Source organism: Ovis canadensis, chromosome 12 (genome assembly GCF_042477335.2).
Source record: "Ovis canadensis isolate MfBH-ARS-UI-01 breed Bighorn chromosome 12, ARS-UI_OviCan_v2, whole genome shotgun sequence".
Classification (NCBI taxonomy): domain Eukaryota; kingdom Metazoa; phylum Chordata; class Mammalia; order Artiodactyla; family Bovidae; genus Ovis; species Ovis canadensis.
The window spans coordinates 12,968,806-12,993,178 of record NC_091256.1 but is presented as its reverse complement, the minus strand read 5'-3'; the positions used below and the strand labels follow the sequence as shown (position 1 = coordinate 12,993,178).

The window sequence follows — 24,373 nt, the reverse complement described above, 5'->3', positions numbered from 1 at the left end:
CAAGCTCAGCGCTCCTCCCTGCTTGCCTCCTGCCTTGCTCCCTGAGTGGAGGAGGGCTTCGCTTGCTCTGGGCACCGGCCTCCTGCCTCCGCCTGACCCCCCACCCCTCCCCGCAGCCCGTATTCACCGCCCTGTTCATTTCTGTTTCCAGTGCAATGTGCCACCCCAAGCCCTCCCACCTCCCCTGCCTCCCCGGCTCCACCAGCCAACCCCCTACCGTCTGAACCCCCGCGGGGCGCCGACAGCAGCCATGTCATGCGGGTCTGAGCTCTGACGTAAGCACTTTTCTACCGTATTTCATCCAGCCCCGGGCGTGGGACCCCTGCCCTTCCCCGGTCAGCCGCCTGCACCCTCCATCCTGCCCGCCATCGCTTCTCCCGCGCCGGCACGCCTCGCCGCTCTTCCCCTCCGTCCATCCATCCTGCGCGGTGCTGGGCTGGAGCCGGCTGGCAGGGCTGCTCCCAGGAAGCTGCCGGTCCAGTGGCTTTGCATCTCCAGGAGCAGACGGGACAGAGGCCGCTCCTGTCCGCTGTTAGAGGGCTGCCCCAGCTCCCCACCCCTGCACCTCCTGTCGGCCTGCAAGCCTGCCATCTGTTCCCTGCCTCAGAAGCCCCTAAAAGCTGCTTCTCCCAGATCTTATCTCTCCCAGATGGTGCCCAGGTCTTATATAAATTAAAGTGTCCCCGGACAGCTCTAGGCAAAGGCTGTGTCCCTTCCCCCTAGCACACAGCCCCTCAGTATCAGGCAGCTGAACAAGAACTGACTTCTGTTCCTTTGTCCCCTTCTCTCAGGGTTGAGGGGTGGTTTTTGCAGGAGAGACTTCTTTCTGGGTGGGTGGGCTGGAGGGCCCGCCCCCCTGTGCAGTGCCTTCTCACCCGCGTCTCTCTCCTCCAGTGCAAGCCCTGGCTGAAGCCAATGCCGCGAAGCTCCAGAGAGCCACGTTCTGAAGCCCACCTCTGCCCTGCTGCCCACCCTGGCCCTCTGCCCCTGCGCTCCGGTGGGAATCCCGCAGGGAGCCAGGCCAGGGGCTGGGGTCGCCGCCAACAGCAGCACAGACACTGTGGCGTCCACACCGCCGGGGCTCCGGCCCGAGATCCTCGCGACTCAGACGGCAGCCCTAGGCCGGGGCCTCAGGTGGCAGGGTGAGGAGCGCCATCCTGTCTGCTGCCCTCGGCACAGGGAGCCTCGCTCTGGCCCTGGCTGGGGTTGTGACAGCCCTGCTGGAACATTCCTTAGTGGAGAAGACACCCTGGTGGGGAATGCACCCTGGGCCCTCTTAGGTTAGGACTCGTCTCTCGATGCCAAGAGTGGGGCCTGCCGTCATCCCCTTCCATCAGCCCCGCCCTGCTGTCCAGCGGTGCCCAGGGTCTTGGCACATCCTTGTTTACTGGGTGCTCCTTTGGGGTCCAGTGGAGATTGACCACCTACCTGAGCCAAAGACAAGCTGACGAGAGATGGGAGAGGCTCCTCGGCTCCCGGAGGGGAGCGCTGGCTGTGGGTGGGAAGCGGCAGGTGTGTGCAGCGTCTGAGGGCAGGTTGAGAAGGGGTGGCGGAGAGATGGGGAGAGGTCTCGGGAGGGCAAGAGGAAAGGGAATGGCAGGGCTTGTGCACGAGGAGGAGGGGGAGAATGGAGATGAGAAGGGGATCGGGTTGGTCTCCCCGGGGTGGAGCCTCAGGTTAGTGCCAGGCACAGCGCCAGGTGTCAGCTCAGCTCTCCCCACCTTGTGCCAGGATCGGGGGCTGCCAGCTCCAGGACCCCCGCGGAGCCCGCTGCTGCAGGGTGGAGGTGTGTGCTGAGGGCCCGGGGAGCGCGGGCTGGGGACAGCTCCTTCTGGGTCTGGGCCTGACCTCGGCCTCCCCATCCTGGGGTTAGGAGCAGAGAAAAGGACCTGTCTTGGTCCTGCTGGAAGACCAGAAAGTGTGGGGTGGTCAGGGTGTGGAGCATGTGGTCAGCCACGGGGCCTTTCCCTAAACATTTCTGTGACACTCTCATCTCCTTCCCCCTGGAATGTGCTGTGGGCCAGCTGAACGTGTGCCCCAGGAGAGCAGATGTGGCCTGAACCTGGTAGGCCAGATTCTGGAGCCCTACTCTCAATCCCAGGCGTCCTACATGGGGATAAGTTGAAGCTGTTGGAGCGTCTCCCTTCTCGTGTGGCTCGTTCACACCCTGCGTAGCCGGGGGACCGGTGGTGGAGAGACAGGAGCCAAGCCTGTTGTCCCCCTGCTCCACCACCTTCTGATGAATGTAGCCGGAGAGGATGGGGGAGCTAGAGTGAAACCCCTGGCCCCTAGACCTTCTCTTTGCCAGGGTTGCTTCCCCGAGACTTCAACCTGACCTCCAACGACCCTGAGAACGAGCAATTCCTCTCCACTCCTTCGTGGCTGGGATGGTTATGGTTCATATGCAAGTAAAGCTAACAGTTCACTCAACAAATATTTACTGAGCACCTTTTATGTACCAGGCACTGTTCTAGGTGCTTAGGACATTCCCGTGTTTCTGAGGGTTTACAGACGGGAGGATTTGCTCACCCTCACATCTAGCAGGTTTTTGTAAGCGTGACCCTTGGCTGCATCTCCCATCTTCAGCACAGCTCAAGCACCCCAAACTTGTCCTTTCTCCCCCATAGACTGGCAGGTGGGATCAGCTCCCAGGTAACCCTCTCTCCCTTCTCCGTCTTCTCCCACGCCTTGTCCATCCATAAAAAGCAGATTTTTGGGGTCCTTCCATGCCTTCCCCTTTCTTCGTGTCTTTTTTTTTAAGCGATGTTTTTAGAAATACATGTGAAATACCAAGGATTAATGTCTGCCCCTCTGCGACCTCTCCTTCACCTCTTTTTCATAAAGCTGGCTCTTTATGTTGCTTTACATGCCTTAATATATGTTTTGTGAAGATTTATCATTTTACAGATGTGTATATAATATATATATTTGTTTGGACATCTGATCCTTTCCTGAAACTCCTGGCCAGGCCCGTTTTCTCTCCTTTCCTTTCCACAGCATTCCAAGCATACTGCGGCCATACCCCATGCCTTTTGATCCAAAGAGGGGGAGAGGAGTTATTTTGAGACAGATCTATTTTACGTTTTTGTTATAAAAGCAAATCTATTTTCAAAATGTGCAATGTCTGAATGGAATTGGCAGACGATGTGAGGGATGGTGGGGGGGGGGTGCTGCCTCTAGGTCCAGCCCCCCACCTTTCCATCCTCCTCAGCAGCCTCCTCCTTCCCATTCCCGGTCTGCCAAGGGCTGGTCCCCAGAGCTCAGCCGGAGAGGATCTTGCCAGGGCAGGACATTCTCTTGCAGTCCTGGTCTAAGGATTTGATTACACTGTCAACTTTTGATGACTCTAGGGTTATTGAATGTGAACCTTCTTGAAGGAAATGTTTACAGCTGTGTGCACAGAAGCAGACCCTTGCAGGCATACATGCCCCAGATGTGCTCCTGGACCACCACCTTTATCACCCTGCTGGAATATGCCAAACAGCACTGAGGATGTCTGTCTATCGTTTGATGGACCCAGGATATGGTGCAACGGCCAGTGGAAACAGTTTGACATCTCTGGTCCTTCGGGGCAGACACATTCAAGTTCCTTGGACTTCTCACATTCCTCTTCACTTGGTCCCTCTCTGGTCTGGGTGACATTTATGGCACCTGCCTCCCTCTGTGACCTTTCTTCTGGGGCCCGTTGTTAAGGGGATGGTACCCCAGTCTGGCATCCAGACTGTGAAGTCAGCCCTGAGGGTCCGAAGGACAAGGTGCATCTCAGCCTTGCCCAGGACTTTCCTGCTGCTGGGGCCCTGAGCTAAGCCAGCTCAGCCTTCCAAACTGCTTAGTGACTACTGAAGTGGGCAAGGGGCTCTTGCTTTGCAAAGATTTGGGCAGAATGGAAGTCTTTTGTCCAGATCTGGAATCAAAGGTTTTGGAACCTAGCACAGAGCTCCTGGCCAGCCTTAGAAGCCTGGCCTCCCACTTTGACCTTTGCTGGCACCCTATTCCCAGCCTAAAGCATCTTGCTAGGAATGAAGGGGGCCTGGCTGGGAGCCCAGAGCTAAGTAACCCACCTGGGGAAAGCCCTGGTTACTAACCTGGGGCCTTCCCAATTAACACATTACCTCCCTCAACAATAACCAGGAGGCTGTAATCAAGTACTAATGTTGTCACTTTAGAGATTTTCTGAGGTTGAAGGCTGTGCGTACTTGCTCACCTGCGTCGGTGAGAGGGATGCTCTTGGAGCAGGGCTGACTATAGCAAGACAGAAGTAATTCCCTTCCCTTTAGGCAGCCCCTCACCTGGCAGCTCTTAAATCTAAGGAAAATATGAAATATACGTATATATACATATATCTATTTATGCACATATTGGGGCCAATTTGATTTGCTAGTATTAGACAATAAACTATACAAGGAAATTGATGATCTTGGTGTCTTTATTTAGTATAAAAGTGACCTTAGAAGAAGAGTTCAGGTTAGATAAACAGTGACTATCTGTCAGGGCTCTGTAACAGCCCCTCCCCAGGGAGGGGCCATCCCGACTGACAGGTGAGAGCTTGCTTCCTTCTCAGCAACATTCTTTTTATAGATGCAGGTACTGAAGCACTGAGTGAACTCTGCATTTGTATCTTGCAAGTTGGTATAAACCCAATCCAGGAAATAAACGGTTTGTACAAGTGGCGTGTTTCTGGCACTGCGTGTCCATGTCTGCCGTGCCTGGCCTTGGGGTCCATGGCAGAAAGGGCGAGGAGGCCTGGGCTAGGCCTTCCCTAAGGGACCACCTGCTCCCCCTAAGCCGTGGGCTGCCCCCCTTGGCCTCCCTCCCTGGCAGGAATCCCAGAATTCTCAGAAGGATGGGACCTCCCCACAGACTGGGGCTGATGGTTTGTGGTCAACACCACTGTCATCTTTTTGATCCACGTGATCCCAGATCAAGACTTGTCCCAAGAACCTGAACAATGGGAGTATCAGATACTTTAGGCCCTGGAACCTTCCACTGAAGTCAGGGTGAGGGTTGGTATCAGAAAGGCTGCCTGAATTCATCTAGCTTCAGAGATTTGGGGCCACATCTCTTGGCAGGTACTCAGTGCTTATCCTTTATTGACACTCAGTGTGAAGGACTTTAGCAGAGCTGCTCAATTTGAAATCTGTTTGTGAGGAGTGAAAATTAAGAATTAAGAAATTCTTAATTAAGAAGCAGGTGGAGAGTGAACATGAACCCAGGACAGCAGCAGGCTTTGCTGGGCTTCCGCAGGATATCTGGGGAGAGAAGGTGGCATTCATGGTTCAAGAAAGAGGATATAGGAAGGCAAGCCTGATTAGCTTGGTTCTATCGGCTGGTTTTGAATTATGGACACCACTTCTCATCCCTAAAGGGCTAGTAGCATGTATATTAATGACTGGATTTTGGATTTTGCGACATCCCAAGAGAGTTATAAACCTTAATGTCCTTTGTGATGCAAGAACTGGGACCAGATGCAGGCTCACCCAGAAGCCTGTAGAGCTGGAGGAGGTGTACTGGAGAAACGGTCCACGTGCCGGACCTGCTCCTCTGTCCGCAGCTCCCGGTCCAGGCCAGAGCCAGGGGCTTGGAGAGGAGGTGGAGTGTGATGGCCCGGCTTCCCTCTAGGCGGAATGCTCACAGGCCCTGACTGCTCCACCCTCTGGCCCAGATCAGTCCTTCCATCAAGCCAAGCTAGGGGTGCAAAAGGGGTCGGTAGTCAGGAACCAGACATGAAAAAGCAGCTCGGAGAAGGCCCTTTAAGGAGCAGAGTTTGTAACTGCATGGGCATGTCTTTATTCTTGATGAGAGGCATGCTGGGGCCAGGCAAGCAGCCAGACTTCAGACCCTGCTGCTGCAGGGAACGGGGGCCATGCCACACACCCCCTTATCCCCAAGCCTCCAGTGCAGACCTGGCTCACCCCACTGCGAGACTGGTGCTCAATTCCTGGCCCCGCACCTTGCTAGCTGCATAAAGATTTGGGCAAGTCACTAAAATTCTTGAATCACAATTTCCTTATCAGTGAAATGGGGGTATTAACTACCATCCATAAGGAGCTCTCGTGAATATCAAATAAAAAAAATGGATGGAAAACACTTTGAAAATGCAAATTCATTTACAAATGTGAGGCGATGGTAGTGACCCTGTGTTGGCCCCCTGGCTGTCTTTAGGGTCACGATGGAGGGAGAGGGAGAGTGTTTCCTTGGCTGACCCCACCGTCTTCGCTGGAGAACTTCGGTAGGGCCCCTACCCTTCAGCCATCGGAGTCCTTCCCCTGCCCACTTCCATCCCTGCAGCCCCAGGAGCAGCTGCACTCTCCCAGCCCTTCCCCATGAACCAGAGCAGGCATCCCAGGGCCTGCATCGTCCTCGCGGGGGTTGCCCCCATGAAGGGGCCCCTCTTCAGGATGGTGGGCTGTAGACAAACCCCTCGGGCCCAACCCTGGTATGCAGTGCTGTCATCCGAGGATCAGATGAAGACGGTCCAGTTTCTGGAGAGTTCAGTTCCTAGCTTACAGGCGGGCTCCATGGCTGAGAGGAATGCATTCCTAGCTGCTACTCCTAGTAGTTCAGATGGCAAAGAATCCGCCTGCAATGCGAGAGACCTGGGTTTGATCCCTGGGTTGGGAAGATCCTCTGGAGAAGGAACGGCTACCCACTCCAGTATTCTGGCCTGGAGAATTCCATGGACTGTGGCAGTCCATGGGGTCACAAAGATTCGGATACAACTGAGCAACTTTCACTCCTGTGGGAGCAGTTTGAAACTACAATTAAAATCCGAGTCTTTCATATAGCAGCACTAGACAGTAGGCTAATAATAGTAATATTAATAACAATTATTACAACTATATGAGAATAGTAATAACAATGGCTCATTAAGTATTCACTATGAGCCAGGTCCAATTCTATGTACTTCACATGCATTCACTCACTAATTCTCATGTTTATGTGATTATTATCCAAGAAACTGAGGCATAAAAAGAGTGAACAGAATATCTAAAGGTCTTATGAAGCTGGAGTGAAGCCCAGGGGACTCTGATTTCATAGCCTGAGCTCTCTACCTACCAGTTTCAGTGGGAATTATACGGCCCCCTAAGGGTGATTTTGAAAATTTTCAGGAGGTCTTAAGTTGTCTCAGTGTTAAAACTCAGTAAAACTTTTACTGGCATTTAGTGGCTCCAACGCACAGGAGAGTTTTCCAAAATAACGAATTGCCTTCTGTCCTGTATAACTCTCAGTTCAGTTCAGTCGCTCAGTCGTGTCCGACTCTTGGCGACCCCATGAATTGCAGCACGCCAGGCCTCCCTGTCCATCATCAACTCCCGGAATTCACCCAACTCATGTCCATCAAGTCGGTGATGCCATCCAGCCATCTCATCCTGGGTCGTCCCCTTCTCCTCCTGCCCCCAATCCCTCCCAGCATCCCTCCCAATGAGTCAGCTCTTCTCATGAGGTGGCCAAAGTATTGGAGTTTCAGCTTCAACATCAGTCCTTCCAATGAACACCCAGGACTGATCTCCTTTAGGATGGACTGGTTGGATCTCCTTGCAGTCCAAGGAACTCTCAAGAGTCTTCTCCAACACCACAGTTCAAAAGCATCAATTCTTCAGCGCTCAGCTTTCTTCACAGTCCAACTCTCACATCCATATATGACCACTGGAAAAACCATAGCCTTGACTAGATGGACCTTTGTTGGCAAAGTAATGTCTCTGCTTTTGAATATGCTATCTAAGTTGGTCATAACTTTTCTTCCAAGGAGTAAGCATCTTTTAATTTCATGGCTGCAGTCACCATCTGCAGTGATTTGGAGCCCCCAAAAATAAAGTCTGACACTCTTTCCACTGATTCCCCATCTATTTCCCATGAAGTGATGGGACCAGATGCCATGATCTTCGTTTTCTGAATGTTGAGCTTTAAGCCAACTTTTTCACTCTCCACTTTCACTTTCATCAAGAGGCTTTTTAGTTCCTCTTCACTTTCTGCCATAAGGGTGGTGTCATCTGCATATCTGAGGTTATTGATATTTCTCCCAGCAATCTTGATTCCAGCTTGTGTTTCTTCCAGTCCAGCGTTTCTCATGATGTACTCTGCATATAAGTTAAATAAGCAGGGTGACAATATACAGCCTTGACGTGCTCCTTTTCCTATTTGGAACCAGTCTGTTGTTCCCTGTACAGTTCTAACTGTTGCTGTATAACTTTAAAATGTACAAATAGACTAAATCCACTACCAGTGTAAGTCAGTCATATTACAATTCATAATAGTTCTAAAAAGTTTTTGCATGCTTCTGCTTTTTAAAAAAATGAGTTTTCTGAATAACTCAGTAAGCTAAGAGATGCTTATTATGGAGAAGACACTTAAATGGAGTAGAGACATTGTCTCAGAATTATTGAATAATCTACTCCAATCGTTGTCTACACAATGGATCCTAACACTGCAACTACTGTATATTTGGTTTGGATGCAGTCGTCTTACTGAAAAAGCAGAGGCTGATTGCAAACAGTTGACAGAGGAGCTATGAGAGAACCAAACATCATTGAAGCAAAGATTCTTGAGATGCAAGGTCTCCTTGGCTCTCCTTAATACCTGCTTTTAGAAATTATTTCATATTACAGTATTGCCTCCTTCATATTTTTTAAGTTGTTACAGCCCAAAGATGTTGTAACAACTGCACGTGGAAATGTTCGGGGCGATTGCCTGCTGTTTTTCTCAGGGTGCACGTTCAGTTGCTTTAAACAACTTAATCACCACTTCCCTTCCCAATCCGTCCTATATTGCCCACTGGAAATATATGATCTCCAAGGCCTTTTAATCCCCCAGACTGAAGTTTGCCTGAACGCACGATGGCCTTTCAAAACACAGATCTGTGGGCACTCCCCTGGAGGCCCAGGGGTTACGGCTTCGCCTTCCAACGCATGGGGTGTGAGTTTAAGCCCTGGTCGGGGAGCTGAGATTACACATGCCCTTGCACTCAAAACACGTTAAAAAAGAAGCAGCAGCAATATTGTAACAAATTCAATAAAGACTAAAAATAGTCCACATCAAAAAAAAATCTTGAAGAAAAGTAAAACACAGATCTGTGACTGTGACATGGCTCCACTACCCCATCCCATATGGTAACATGGGAGCCATTTTTAACAGCACACACCAAATCCAGTTTTTGGTTTATGGTTTTGGGTGGCCTGTGGGATTTCAGTTGCCTGACCAGGGAACACGGGCCACAGCAGTGAAAGAGCCAAATCCTAACCACCAGCCCTCCAGGGAACTCCCTCTCTCAGTCTGTCTGCACTCACGTCGTATTTCCTCCATTTTCTCACTTTGTCATCTTTAACTTGCTTCGCTACGTTAGCTCTACTTCAGTGAAGGCTGTTTCCCTCTTTTATATATATGTGTATATGCAAAGACCTCTGGTCTGTTTTTACCTAACAGTTTTTATTCTAGTGTTCACTCCCTACTGCTCTTTGATTTTTTGTATAGAGAGAGGGGTTATTTGGTTCTTTTTTTGGAAGGGTGGCCCAAGTCTTCTATTTCTCTTAAATTCAAACTTATTACAATTAGGTGCAAGCAATCTGCCTACTTTATGCCTTCTGTTAAGTCTTGTCTAACAGATGGTGACTGCAGCCATGAGATTAAAAGACGCTCACTCCTTGGAAGGAAAGTTATGACCAGCCTAGACAGCATACTGAAAAGCAGAGACATTACTTTGCCAACAAAGGTCCGTCTAGTCAAGGATATGGTTTTTCCAGTGGTCATGTATGGATGTGAGAGTTGGACTGTGAAGAAAGCTGAGCGCCGAAGAATTGATGCTTTTGAACTGTGGTGTTGGAGAAGACTCTTGAGAGTCCCTTGGACTGCAAGGAGATCCAACCAGTCCATTCTAAAAGAGATCAGTCCTGGGTGTTCTTTGGAAGGAGCGATGCTAAAGCTGAAACTCCAGTACTTTGGCCACATCATGTGAAGAGTTGACTCATTGGAAAAGACTCTGATGCTGGGAGGGATTGGGGGCAGGAGGAGAAGAGGACAACAGAGGATGAGATGGCTGGCATCACTGACTTGATGTACGTGAGTCTGAGTGAACTCCGGGAGTTGGTGATGGACAGGGAGGCCTGGCGTGCTGCAATTCATGGGGTCGCAAAGAGTGGGACATGACTGAACTGAACTGAGCAGTTATATATGGAGGCATTGTGTCTTATTGTAATATTTTCTTCTTTATTATAATTATCTTGAGGTGTTTAAATGAAGGCTGTAGACTGGTCATATCATCTATGAAACTGCACTGCAGGATAGAGGGGATGTTGCAAAGGGGATGCCAGCTCTAATGGGATTGAGAACCACTGCTCTCCACTGAGAGAGAGGAGGTTAGGAACCAGCCAGCTTCTCCTTTTTCAGGCCCAGAGAGGGATGAGGGATGCAGCCGTATCTACACAGCAGGTGGGCAGGCTAGAACCAAGCGTCCTGACTCGTTGTCCAGCCCCATCCCAAGCCTAGATTCGTCTTTCCACAGCTCAGCCTCACAGTCCAGAGCTGGACAATGCTGGGGGAAAGGGGTGAAGCTGTGTGACTAACGCCCTGGGGACATTTCTGCCCTAGAGTCAACTGGATCTAGCCCTCTAAGATGGCCAGCAACAGGCCTCGGGTAGCTGCTTGTCGCCCCCAGCATCTAGCACGGGCACCAGAGCAAAGCGATCAAACTGCTTACAAGATGAACCTATTAATGTTGTTGCTCAGACGTGTCCAACTCTTGGCGACCTCATGGACTGCAGCGCGCCACTTCCGTGTCCTTACTGTCTCCTGGAGTCTGCTCAAACTCATGTCCACTGAGTCAGTGATGCCCTCCAACCATCTCATCCTGTTCATGGGGTTCTCAAGGCAAGAAAGCTGAAGTGGTTTGCCATCCCCTTCTCCCGTGGACCACGTTTTGTCAGCACTCTCCACCACGACCCGCCTGTCTTGGGTGGCCCTACACGGCATGGCTCACAGTTCCATTGAGTCAGGTGAGGCTGTGGTCCACGTGATCAATTTGGTTAGTTTCCTGTGATTGTGGTTTTCATTCTGTCTGCCCTCTGATGGATGAGGATAAGAGGCTTGTGGACCCTTCCTGATGGGAGGGACTGGCTGCCGGGAAAACTGGGTCTTGCTCTGGTGGGCAGGGCCATGCCCAGTAAATCTGTAATCCAATTTTCTGCTGATGGGTGGGGCTGTGTTCCCTCCCTGTAGTTTCCAAACTGGTAGGGGTAATGGCTGTAATGGCGACCTTCTTCAAAAGGATTTCTGCCGGCACACTGAGCCTCCCAGGACTGCTGTGGCCAGCGCCCTGACCCCGTGCTGTCGACCCACGCCCCACCAGAGAGTCCCACACACACACGGGCAAGTCTGGCCTATCTCTTGTGGGGTCACTGCTCCTCTCCCTCGGTCCTGGTGCACGCAAGGTTCTGTTTGTGCATTCCAAGCATCTCTGGCGGGTATGAGGTTTGATTTAAAAGGGATTGCACCCCTCCTATCATCGTGTTGCGGCTTCTCCTTTGCTTTTGGTTGTGGGCTATCTTTTTTGGTGGGTTCCAACTTGAATTTGCATTGCTGCTGCTGCTGCTGCTAATTCACTTCAGCCGTGTCCGACTCTGTGCGACCCCATAGACGGCAGCCCACCAGGCTCCCCTGTCCCTGGGATTCTCCAGGCAAGAACATTGGAGTGGGTTGCCATTTCCTTCTCCAAGGCATGAAAGTGAAAAGTGAAGGTGAAGTTGCTCAGTCACGTCTGACTTAGCGACCCCATGGACTGCAGCCTACCAGGCTCCTCCGTCCATGGGATTTTCCTGGAGTGGGGTGCCATTGCCTTCTCATTAGCATCCCTTAATACTGGCTGGAGGTACTACGGTAATACTGCTTTTGACTTCACTCTTGAGTTCATACTGCATTTATTAATGAATTTCATCAACAAATGAATTTATTAATAGTATTTTCCCAAAGAGAAGCAGATCCCAACTCTTCCCACACCATCCACCAAACCATGTAAGGAACCCAGGTACTGCTTACTCTCAGTTCTTCCCTAAACAGTCCAAGATTTGCCAGAGAGATGGAAACTGCAGAACTCAGCCTCAGGGGATGGCTTGGGGGGAATTACGAGAGTCAGATGGGTGTGGACTTCCCATTTAACTCATCCAGTAGGGAGCAGTGCCCGCCAGGAGAAACCAGGAGACTGTGACTTTAAGCAGCCCTGTATGTGAGTGTATGTGGGTGAGTGCGTGTGTATATGTGTGTGTGTAGGTGTGTGTATGTGTTGGGGAGTTAATGATTTGCCAGAGGCTCATTTCACAACTTACCAAGGGTCAGCTTCCCTTGAGCATGTCCAGGTTCGGTCCCCAGGGCTCCTTGCCCCTGGCCAGCTTCCCCCTGGAGCGTCCCCCAGGCAGCCCTCGACATGATCTCCATCACCGAATGGCAGAGTGAGTGCTGGGCGCCGGGCCCCTGCTGCCGAGGGGGCTGCCGACGGGGCTGGGCCCCTGCTGCCGAGGGCGCCGGGCCCCTGCTGCCGAGGGGGGCTGGGCCCCTGCTGCTGAGGGGGCTGGGCCCCTGCTGCTGACGGGGCTGGGCTGGGGTGTGGGGAGGTGCAGCCCCTCCCAGCCTGGCCAGCCCTGGGGAACCTGCAAGGTGACCTCTGGAGCCAATGGCTGGGAGCTGCCATGTTGGACTCCTCCAGGCCGCGGGGCTGGGGCCCGCTGGGATCCCTGCCGTCCAGGGTGGGGGCTGCTCAGGGCTCCCAGGAGGCCAGAGGCTGCTGCCTGGAGGAACTGGCAGGCTCACCACTTTGATCCCATCCCCATTCAGGATTCTGAAACTGAGGGTACTGCAAGGGTGGACCTAGAAGGCCTCTGCCTATTCAGGCTCTTTCACCCACAAACTATGAAAGTCTCCTGTAGCCTGGCACCTTATCAGAAACTAAACTCAAATCCTCTCCCTAAATCACCTGGTCTTCCCTCTTAAATGTCTTTCCCATTTCTTCCCAAGAGAGGGCAGGGAAGTAGTCCCCAGGGCCAGGAAAAGTGGTGAGAACTGTTGCTCTGTGAGTTTTGCTTGGGTGAGTTACTTAAAGCCAGTGTCTCATCTGCGAACTGGAGATAGTATCCATTCATCCACTGTTTCCTCTATGTGCCAAGCACGGTGTTGGGCACAGCATATGCACCAATGAGTGAAACATTATATTCTCTGCTTATACTCCAGGATGAGGAAACAGGTAACTAGCAGGTGAAGAGGTCAGTATGTAGTATGTCGGGTGGTGATACATCCTCTGGACAAAAATAAAACAGGGTAAAGAGGCTTGCAAGTGACGAGTAGGAGGGGTTACTGCTTTGTATGGAATGGTCACTAAACTACCCAGGGAAAGTGCTTTTTACAGAGGTGCATGGGAATTGAATGGGCAAAGCCATGTAGCCGTCTGAAGGGAGAAATCTTGGGAGAGGGGACCACCAGTGCCAAAGCCCTGAGGCATCACATAGGAACACAAGGCAGAGGACGGGAGAGCGGCAGGAGGCTGGTCAGGAGGTCATGCAGCAGCCAGGCTGCGTAAGGAGTCCTGCTTTATCTGCAGAAGATGGGAAGCCGTTAGAAGATTTTGTGCAGAGGAGTGATCTGCTTATGTTTTTAAAAGATCACTCTGAGTACTGGGTTGAGGGTAGACAGACTGGAGGGACAGCAACAGAGAGACCGGTTTAGAGGCAGGAGACGGTGATGGGGAGATGTTCTGAGGTGAGAGATGGTGGGGAGACCAGGGGTTAGCACCAAAGCGGTGGGAAATACTGCTAGACGTGCGCTGAGCAACCTGCCGAAAGGGCTTGCTGGTGCATTGGATGTGGGGTGTGAGAGAAAGAACTCAGGACTGCCTCCAATATTTACAGCCTGAGCAATTAGAAGGGTTGAGAAGGAAAGCAGCAGTTGGGTTTTAGAGACGTGGAGTTTGTGGTCAGGTAGGTAGTCAGGTATATGAGTCTGGAATGGAGAGAAATTTGGGAACTGCCAGCATACGGATAGTATTTAAAACCGTGAGATTGTCTGGCGCAGAGTTTCTCAGCCTCCCCACTACTGACATTTGTGGGCAGGGTAGTTCTTTGCAAGGCAGGAGACCCTGGTTCAATTCCTGGGTTGGGAAGTTCCACTGGAAAAGAGAGAGGCTACCCACTTGAGTATTCTTCCCTTGTGGTTCAGCTGGTTAAGAACCTGCCTGCAATGCAGGAGACCTGGGCTCAATTCCTGGGTTAGGAAGATCCCCTGGAGAAGGGGAAGGCTACCCACTCCAGCATTCTGGCCTGGAGAACTCCATGGACTAGTCCGTGGGGTCACAAAGAGTCAGACGTGACTTTCAGTTCTTTGTTTTAGGGGGGTCTTGAAGGAAATGGCAACCCACTCCAGTATTCTTGCCTGGAGAATCCCATGGACGGAGGAGCTTGGTGGGCTACAGTCCACGGGTCGCAGAGAGTCAGACGCGACTGAGCGACTTCACTTTTCCTTCCTATTATGGGATTTTAGCAGCATCCCTGGCCTCTCCCCACTAGATGGCAGTAGCACACCTCACTACCAACTGTGACCATCAGCCTGTCTATACGGCCCCAAATGTCCCCTGGGGACCAGAATTGCCAACCACCATCTATCAGCCCTGCCCCCACCAGCCAAGTTGAGAAACACTGACCTGGGGGAAAAATAGACAAAAGGGCTGAGGCCTGAGCCCGGGGACAAGCCTACATTTTACTAAACCAAAATGTGCTAAGTTCTAAGAAGAATGTGCCTCAGTCCTGCGAGAGAGAAAAAGGAGGCAACCAAATTAAGTCAGGAAAGGAGAGAGGACCAGACTTCCCTGAGAAGCTGACATTTGCGTTGAGACCTGAAGGCGGAGTATGTGTCGGCCAGACAAGCGGGAAGAAACCGTGTGTACAGAGGCCCTGAGGCAGGAAGGCCCATCCTGGAAACAAGGGTGTGCTCGGAGTGTGGCAGGCGAAGATCATACCCCTGCCTGCCCTACTCCAGGAGATGCAGTCGGACAAGCAAGCCGAGGCCCCATGGCGGGCCTGTGAGCCAAGGCACGGCTGGGAGGACTCTCTCCTTCTAAGCCCACGGGGAGCCAGGATGGACTGTCTGCTGCGCTGATACGAGCAGCCAGCATGTTTTCCAAGACCCTGGACGACTGTATGGAGAAGGGATAACGGGGGCAGGAACGCAGCAGGAGACTAACCCGGGAATGTCGCAGAGCGCAGGAAAGAGGAAATGGTGGTTTAGAACTAAGCCCTAAGTGTGGAGAGGAACGGACAGCTTTCAAGGTACACTTGGGAGGAAGGAGCAATAACACTCACCTATGGATCGAATGGGAAGGGGGTGGCGGAGCCGTGAGGCCACTGAGCTTCTGCCTTGAGCTGCTGGGTGGATGGTGATGACATTTTATTCATTTGGGGAAAACTGAGCCAAGTGCAGCTTTAAGGAAAGAAACCGATAGCTCAGTTTGGACCTGTTGAGTTCAAGATGTCGTGAAGAGAGAAAAACGTGCAGATATGCCAAGCAGGCAGCTGGATAGGAGTTTGGAAGCTCAAAGAAGCCTCGAGCTAGAGAGAGAAATAACGACATTGTCAGCACACAGGAGATACTTAAAGAAGTGGGAGTCCATGTGCAACTAGAATGAGAAGAGAAATGAGCTGGAGCTGAAGCCCTGAGTAGTTCAGACCCCGAGAGGGAGAGAGAGAAGGGGGAGCTGGCAAAGAAGCCTGGGAGGAGCGGCCAGAACAGCAGGAAGCAATCGAGAATACGGTGTCATGGAGCCCACTAGAGGATGCTGCAAGAAGGCGGTGGCCAGCTGCTGACAGAGGAGGCCCGACCCCTATCCTCTGCATTTGGTATGTTGGGAGGTCCAGGCCAGAGCAGTTCCTGCAGAGGGGATGGGGGCAGGAGTGGGCTGGACAGGGCGTTAAAGTCACTTCTCTAGAGTTGGTCTACTGGGTTCACACCCTGGTTCTGCTGGCTGCTGGCTGCGCACCCGTGGGCACAGGTCAACACCATTCATGTTTCAGTTTTGTCTGCGAAACGGGGGGAAAGCACACCTATCACACAGGCAGTTATGAAGACGAGATGAGTTAGAACACACGAAGTGCTCAGACTGCCTGGCACCATGCACTCACCAGCGTTAACAATGACTACTATTAGTCGGCGCTGTTAATTCTGTAAAGAGAAACAGGCTCTTTCACTTCCCCTTTCCCTCCTTCCTCAACAATGCAGTCCTAAAGCTGTACTGCGGAAGGGGGGGCAATGCTCAGGGCGGGCATCAAAGCACTCCCCAGGTTGGAGGGTTCACGCTGGGTGGGGTTCAGCTGGCCAGGAAGAGGGGGGCGTCTGGCAGGGTTCATGGTGGGAGCTGGAGAGTCACTTTATGTGGAGGGTCCTGCAGACTCCGACTTGAAGAAACGTCCTTAGCAGCGGTCAAACGGGAATCGTGCGTCACCGACAGTGGCAGGAGAAGACGGCATCACCTCTTGCTGATATTTCTGCATAACCCGAATACAGTCATGCGCAGACATCAGACAAACCCAGATAGAGGCACTGCTGCTGGATGGCCGGCAGGTCTTCCAAGTGTCAAGGTCCCGCCAAGGAGAGACTGCAGAACTGAAGAGACATGGCAAGCTCACGCCACATGTGGATCTAACTGGACCTTTTCGCTGTGAATGATATTGCAGGGACAGCTGATGAAACTCGAACGGGGCTGAGCGCTGGATGGTAGTCATGCATCAGCGTTAATCTCCTGACCTCTAATAAGAGGTTTATTATAGTAGTCATAAAAACTTAAGATATTTTTGTCATTCAGATTGTGGTCTTCCTCCACAATACCCTGGCCCATGTAAAATAACAACAACAAGGCAGAAATACTTCTTGATCCTCAGTTTACTGTCTCTTCACACATGCATGCTCAGCCACTTCAGTCATGTCCAACTCTTTGCAAACCCACGGACCATAGCCTGCCAGGCCCCTCTCTCCATGGGATTTTCCTGGCAAGAGTATTGGAGTGGGTTGCCATGCCCTCCTCCAGGGGATCTTTCTGATCCAGGGATCAAACCCACTCTCCTGTGTCTCCTGCACTGCAGGCTGATTCTTTACTGCTGAGCCACTGGGGAACCCCCTATTGTCTCTGAGGGTAGAAAAATCATGCAACATGGAAAGAACACAACCTTCATAATGACCAAGGAGGCTGTATTTTGCCCAGTGTCTTGGGCTGTAAGAGATTTAATTCGGGCAGGCATTCTAGAATGTAGAAATAGGAAGCTTGAATAGACTATGGAGGTTTGTCAGAAACAGGAGGAATTGCTCTTCGTTGCAGATGGATTCTGGTGGTAAAGCAATATGTTGAGAAGAATGATGCTGTGCTGGTTCCTAACAAATCCAGCTCTGCCAAAAGGGAGAACTAATTAGGCTGGCTTTTTTTTTTTTTTAATATGAGTTGAATGAGGTTTCAGTACAAATCTCATTTCTGTATTTTTAATGACTCTTTTAAGGAAAGCCTTTGGCCTTATTTCTATACTGGAACTGGTGCTAATTCTCCCCTTAAGATCTGTATGATAACAAGGTGTTGTTTTTTGTTTAGTCACTAAGTCATATCCAACTCTTTTGTGACCCCCCTGGACCGTAGCCCGCCAGGCTCCTCTGTCCATGGGATTTCCAGGCAAGAATACTGGAGTGGGTTGTTATTTCCTTCTCCAGGGGACCTTCCCGACCCAGGGATCAAACCTGTGTCTCCTGCACTTCAAGCAGGTTCTTTACCCACTGAGCCCCGGGCACAGACTAGGAAAGATTAATCACCTGACAGACAGTCGGGTTTCATTTTCTTCCAACTGCAAATATAATTAAGCCAGTAAGCCTTGTCCTCGTAATTCTGTTTCTGTTCTGTTTCTTAGTTCTGCCTCTTAACAACCAAACTTTTAGCAATTTTTCACAACGCTCCACGGAGACACTGGCAGGTTCAATCCCTGGGTCGGGAAGATCCCCTGGAGTAGAAACGGCAACCCACTACGGTATTCTTGCCTGGAAAACCCCACGTACAGAGGAGTCTGGTGAGCTACAGTCCACGGGGTCACAAAGAGTTGGACATGCCTGACTGATGAACACACACACACACACACACACACACACACACACAGAAGCATGGCAATAATACCAATTTCATAGAGATGCTAAGGATCAATTCTGAGATGTTAGTTAACAAGTCCAGTGAAAATCTTCTCGTTAAAATTTACCTATGTGTTTTCTTTTTAAAAATTAAGCTATTTTTAATAAAGCTATACATATTGTAGTTGAAAAAGACACTCTAGCTCTTTCTCTATTCATCATAACAAATGATTTTCATATTCAACAAAAAGAAAATAAGGCATTTTAGCTATATTAAGTAAATAAAGTGAGGTGCATAACAATATAAACTATAAAATATAAACTTTAAGTTGTACCTCATCAGTAATTTTTTTAAAAGGAAGCAACATGACTCCATTTACCACAGCATCAAAAAGAATAAAATCCTTAGGAATAAACTTAACTAAAGAGACAAAAGTCTTGTACCCTTAAAACTAAAAAATGTTGCTAAAAGAAATTTTAAAAGACGCTACTATGTAGAAAGACCCATATTTGTGGATTGGCAGACAATGTTGCTGTTAAGCTATCAATACTACTCAGAGCAGTTTACAGATTCAATGCAATAATCTATCAAAAAATCCCAATGACATTTTTTGCAGAAATAGAAAAATGCATTCTTAAATGCACATGGAATCTCAAGGAATCTTGAATAGCCAAAGCAATCTTGAAAAAGAAGAATGAAGTTGGAGGTTTCAAACTTCTTGATTTCAAAACTTATTACAAAGCTACAGTAATCAAAGCGGTGAGACTGTATGAAGACAAACAGAGAGCGCAATGGAATGTGAGAGAGAGCCCAGAAATAAGCCTCGGCATACATGGGCGCATGGTTCTCAATAAGGGCACCGAGACCATTCAGCGGGGAAAGGACAGTCTTTTCAACAAATGATGTTGGGAAAACGGGATAGTCACAGGCAAAAGAATGAAGCTGGACCCTTACCTTATACCACATAGAGCAATTAAAGTTCACTTTAGCTCTAAGTAAGATCTAAAACAGTTCTTAGAAGAAAACATAAGAGAAAAGCTTCACAATGCTCGATTTGGCAATTATTTCTTGGGTGTGATACCAAAAGCTCAGGCAACTACAGAGAAAATAGAAACATTGGACTATATAAAAATTTAAAACTCCTGTGCATCAAAGGATCCAAGAGAGTGAAAAGGCAACCTACAGAATAGGAGAAAATAGTTTCAGATCATATATCCGATAAGGGGTTATTATCTAAAATATACAAAATACTCCTATAACAACAAAAAATCCAAACAACATGTTTTAAAAATGAACAAAGGCCTTAAATAGACACTTCTCCAAAACAGATATACAAATGACCAACAAGCGCATGAAAGATTCTCAACATTAGTTATCATCAAGGAAAGGCAAACCACAGCCTCAGTGAGATACCACTTCACACCCTTTAGGATGAATGCTATCAGAAAGAAAACAAAGCAAAGACAGAAAGGAACACGTGTTGGTGAGGATGTAGAGAAGTTGGGATCCCTTGTGCATCACTGCTGCTGCTGCTGCTGCTGCTAAGTCGCTTCAGTCGTGTCCGACTCTGTGCGACCGCATAGACGGCAGCCCACCAGGCTCCCCTGTCCCTGGGATTCTCCAGGCAAGAACACTGGAGTGGGCTGCCATTTCCTTCTCCAATGCAGGAAAGTGAAAAGTGAAAGTGAAGTCGCTCAGTCTAGGAACGTAAAATGGTGTAACTTCTGTGGGAAATAGTATGGGGCAATCGCTTTGCTGGCTTCAGGTAATGAGCGCATTTCTGGTCCATGACTTCTCTTTCCCTTTCAAGTGTGAAGGGTCATCACTGGAAGGCTGGGGACCAGAGCAGTTTAGAGAAGAAAGGAGAGGCTGTGAGAATTATCAGGAGGACAAGCCTCCTGAGAAATAGGGCAGGCCAGCTGGGCAGGTCTGAGATCCTCTGGGGCTGTGGCTGTGTCTTTGGTGGTACTCTTTGGCTTGGGGGTGAGTTGGCATCAAGTGGCTCCCAACTACAAGAAAACAGGGCCAGAGTCACAACCCTGATAATGATCTAGCAGAGAAGTCTTGAAGACCCTGAAGACAAGAGGAAACTGCAAACAGAAGCAGCGAGGGCAGCACTAGCTTCCTGTGGTGAGGGCAGGGTGTGGGCAGGGCCCAACAGCAGTTTCCAGGCGCTAAACGGAGGCTTGTGCCCACCTCCCCTTCCTTCCCATCCTTCCGGGAGAGCATGGAAGCCCAGATTCCCGGGTCGCAACAGAGCCACCCCGCCTCCCACCCCCGGAAGGCGCCTGTCCAGGGGCGATGAGGGCAGCGGCAGTGTCCCAGCTTTCTCCCCAAACCCGTCCCACCCCAACTTCCTTGCGCATTGCAGAGATTGGCGTGGGCACCACTGGCTTCGGCATCTTCTTCATCCTCTTTGGAATGCTCCTGTACTTTGATTCCGTGCTGCTGGCCTTCGGAAATGTGAGTCTTCCAGCCCTCTGAACCTGCGTGAGGTCTCCACTGCCAGGAGGGTCAGCCCTGAGTTTACTCAGATCGGGTCCAGCCAGGCACTGTGTGCCACCTGCGTTGGGCAGGCAAGGGCTGGTGGCTGGGGATGGACAATAAGGCTTCCTGGGCACAGAGGACCTGAGGACCTGGATTCTCATGCTAAGCTCCAGGTGAGGCCCTGGGTTGAGGGTCAGCGGCGGGAATTCAGATGAATCAGACACTGTCTCTCCCTTCAAATCCCACCACCCAGGGAGGGGAATGTGACATCAACGTACACGGCTGGGGAGGAAGGCAGGGGAAGCGGCAACGTCACTGAAAGATAAATACATCTAATATGGAAAGAGGTGCTTGGGAGAAAGACAGTACCCACAGAGGGAGAAGGACGGGAAAGAATTGAGAGAAGCGTGTGGGGAGGATAAAGCACTTCCAGGGGGGTGGACCCGCTGGAGCAGAGGTATGGAGAAGGGGGTAAGCACGGAACATGCTGGAAGAGAGCCGAGAGCTCAGTCTGGCAGGAGCCCCAGGAGCCTGGCTGAGGTGGGGACAGGCCGCCGGGTGGAGGGCCGGGGCTCCGCCAGCTCCCTGGGACTCGGGTGTGGCTGCCCAACCTACCCAGGCCTGGCTTTCAGCCTCTGAAATGGAGTCTTTTCCGCGTTACTTGGGAGGTGTGAAATGGTAACAGACGTGAGGAAGCGCTTGGGATCCAAGAAACCGGGCCGAGCTGGGTAACAAGCCAGAGGCCTCCAAAGGCCTCGGGTCCCCTGCCTCTGGGCCCTTCTGCCCCTCTCCAGCCCCAGTGACTCGGGGCTCCCGCTAGCTCGCCGGCCCTCGCTGATGGTCGGCCTCTGGAGGAGGAGCAGGTCCTGCCCCCCAATCCGGTGCGGCTCCGCGCCTGGCCACCGACCCTGCGCGGGGCGGGTCCGTGCAGCCAGCGTGCTCGCGCTCACCCGCCGACCGCTCTCCCTCCCCGCAGCTGCTGTTCCTGACTGGCCTCTCCCTCATCATCGGCCTGAGGAGGACGTTCTCCTTCTTCTTCCAGAGGCACAAACTCAAGGGCACCAGCTTCTTCCTGGGGGGCGTGGTCATCGTCCTGCTGCGCTGGCCTCTCCTGGGCATGTTCCTGGAAACCTATGGCTTCTTTAGCCTCTTCAGGTGAGAACAGGTCCTGGGCCTCGCGATGGGCACCCCAGGGCCTCTGATTGGCTGAGCTCAGGCTCCAGCGGGTGTGGGCAGCGTGACTGGCAGTGCGTACAGAAGCCGGACTTGATCCCGAAAGAGGCGGAGACTCAGAAGGGCTGGAAACGGGGGTGGGCACCTGGTGGACACTGCGAGCTGGAGGAACCGGCACAGCCACCAGGAAACATGGCGCGCCTGCTGTGTGCCGGCAGCAGGGAGGAGGCCCAGGACCTGCCCGCAAGCCTAGCCACCAGACAGGGAGCAGGGACAGTGAACTCACATCTGCGAAGCCCCTCCCAGGCACCAAGCAGGCTCACAATTTTCCTCTCATTCTGTCATCTCCACAGCCCACTGGAGGGCTGTCCTCTTGGGGATAAGAGAACCAAGGCCCAGAGAGGCTGCCCCTGCCTGAACTCTCACAAGGAGCCTGCGGAGGATCTGACCTTGATCCAAGGGTGGACCAAAAGTGCGAGTGGGGCCTCAGCAGACTCAGTTCTAGCTGTCTTGACAACGATGGCTTGCAGCAGCATTGAGGGGGAAGAAAATCACAGCCATCAGAGACCCCAGAAATGCAAGTGGACCTCAGGGAGCCGAGGTCCAAGGAAAGGAAGGAGCTCAGCCAGAATTCAGATCTCTATTCCCTGCCCACAGCAGCCTCTGTGCCCCCAAGCCCTGTGGAGGGTCACCATTCTTGCCAGGGTATGGTAGGGGAGGGGTGTGGGGGAGAGCAATCTGAGCACAGCCTCCAGTGGTGATCCGTGCCCGGAAACCTGTGGCTGCTGGTTCACAGCCAGTCTAGGGAGAGACGACTAACAAAAATAAACATTCCCCAAGCATTTCTTTGTGGAAATGTGGATGCTATTACTATTAACCCCATTTTACAACTGGAAACAGATTCAGAGGTGTTAAGGAATTTGCCCAAGTTTGCACAGGGCCAGTGAGAGGTGGAGTCCAAATGGGACCCCAGGAGTCTGACCCCAAGGCCTTCATTCTTAACTACTCCACCACACTGCCTCTTGAAAAGCAGGGGTGTAGAGCCATGCCTGCCCAGGGTCCAGGGGCCTGCCCTCCCGGGAGCCAAAGCTGGAGCCTGTAGCGGGACTTCAGCCTCCCCCCAGCTCATCCCTGATCCCCCCTCCTCCTTTCTGCTCCTAGGGGCTTTTTCCCCGTTGCCTTTGGCTTCCTGGGCAGCGCCTCCAACATCCCCTTCCTGAGTGCGGTAAGTGAATCATGTGAATGGCTTGGTGGTGGTCCTTGGAGAGGGGGAAGCACACAGACTTGGTGAAGCTGCTCCCCAGGTGCAGAGGATCCTTTCCCGTCTCCCCTCAAAACCCCTCCCCAGCTGGCCCGTCTCAGCCCTTCTTCCCAACAAGAGCGGATGAGGGCTCTGTGGACAGTTGTGCCAAAGGTGTGGACATTGGGAATGGTGTTGGTCAACAGCTCCCTGTTAGAGCCAAAGAAACGGAGCCTTAGGGGTTCTCGGTGACCCAGCAGAAAGTGCCAGATTCCTGGAGAACTGCCTGAATCTGGGCCCCGGGGAGACAGGATGTGTGACATCCCGTGAGAACAGGAAAGGCAGTGGTGCCTCTGTCCTCTTCTTGGGGCAGGGGGTGGTCCCTGGCCCTGCCCCTCCCACCTTTGAAGCACCTGGCAGAACACAAGCCCTCTAGAAGCCCCAGGGAGGCCCTCAGCCACCCCTCGACGCGGCCCCCCTCCACGCGGCCCCCCTCCATGCCTGCACCTGGTGCTCCTGGCTCTCAAGGCCGGCTTCATAATAACCTGGATATTGAGTCTGCTCCCCACTCTTTGTCTGGAGTAATGATTCTTGCCTCCCACAGCTGTTCCAGAGGCTTCAAGGCACCAGTTCAATGGTCTGAACAGCAGAGATGCACTCCTTGAACTTGGATCACTGGGCAAGGGGGCTGGAAAGGAAATGGGAGACATCTCGCAGTTGCCCACCCCGCACTGACTCATCCCCCTGACGCATCCGGACCTCTCCAGGTCCAGAAGGATGGACGGAGCTGAGGGACTGACCTCGATCCCCAAGTCAGTGCAGGAAGCCGTCAAGACTGCTGGGAACAGAGACCCAGGGCCCACGAGAGGAAAAGCAGAGATTAAATCCCCAAGCTGTGAACGTGCCTGAGACTGTGTCTCTAGCCCACTAAGCCCACTCTCTGACTCAGGGTGGGTGCACAGACATCATTCCACCTGAGGAGGGGCAGGCCAGCCCTCATGGCCCATCATTAAACCCTGGTGTTTACCAGCCCTAATGAGGGAGATGTTTGTAAGCCCCTGTTAGCGGCAGCTGTTAAACAAGGGATGAGTATTAATCCCCAGGATGGTGGGAAGTGCTTCCCAACTGTTGATTAGGTGGATGTCTGCACAGCGCACTCACCAGGCAGCTTCTGTGCTGGGCTAGAGGGCTGTGCCCCTACCTTCTAAGAGCCCCAGTCTGTCCTGGGAAGCCCCTCAGCTAAGGGTAAAGCACACTCTTGCAGGCCCAGGAAAGAGTCAGGAATCCCCTGCAATGAGTACATTTAATACGTTTCTGTGAGGGCCCCTATGTCTGTGCAGAACCAGGGGGCG

The 24,373-nt window shown here is 51.8% G+C and overlaps 2 protein-coding genes across 21 annotated transcripts in view; both read left to right on the top strand.

Annotated features, from left to right (window-relative positions):
• The window catches only part of PLEKHA6 (pleckstrin homology domain containing A6), a 142,932-nt gene extending 138,520 nt beyond the window's left edge, over positions 1-4,412 (top strand). For 15 of the 19 annotated variants that reach the window (XM_069545197.1, XM_069545190.1, XM_069545195.1 and 12 more), the window contains 2 exons: positions 152-275; positions 895-4,412. In XM_069545197.1, the coding sequence (XP_069401298.1) occupies positions 152-267 (116 nt within the window). In that variant the 3' untranslated portion in view covers positions 268-275; positions 895-4,412. The remainder of the gene's footprint in view (positions 1-151; positions 276-894) is intronic. The other 4 variants (XM_069545198.1, XM_069545194.1, XM_069545192.1 and 1 more) reach the window with 2 other exon arrangements.
• Positions 4,413-12,304: 7,892 nt separating this feature from the next.
• Positions 12,305-24,057, top strand: GOLT1A (golgi transport 1A). Of its 2 annotated transcripts, none has more exons than XM_069545185.1 (5): positions 12,305-12,434; positions 20,493-20,584; positions 21,585-21,763; positions 22,943-23,006; positions 23,626-24,057. In XM_069545185.1, exons 1-5 carry the CDS (start codon positions 12,410-12,412, stop codon positions 23,662-23,664), a joined length of 399 nt encoding a protein of 132 aa, XP_069401286.1. In that variant the 5' UTR covers positions 12,305-12,409; the 3' UTR covers positions 23,665-24,057. The 2 variants fall into 2 exon arrangements, with proteins under 2 accessions (XP_069401286.1, XP_069401287.1); XM_069545186.1 differs by having other exon boundaries at positions 12,319-12,434; positions 21,651-21,763.
• The last annotated feature ends 316 nt before the right edge of the window (positions 24,058-24,373 follow it).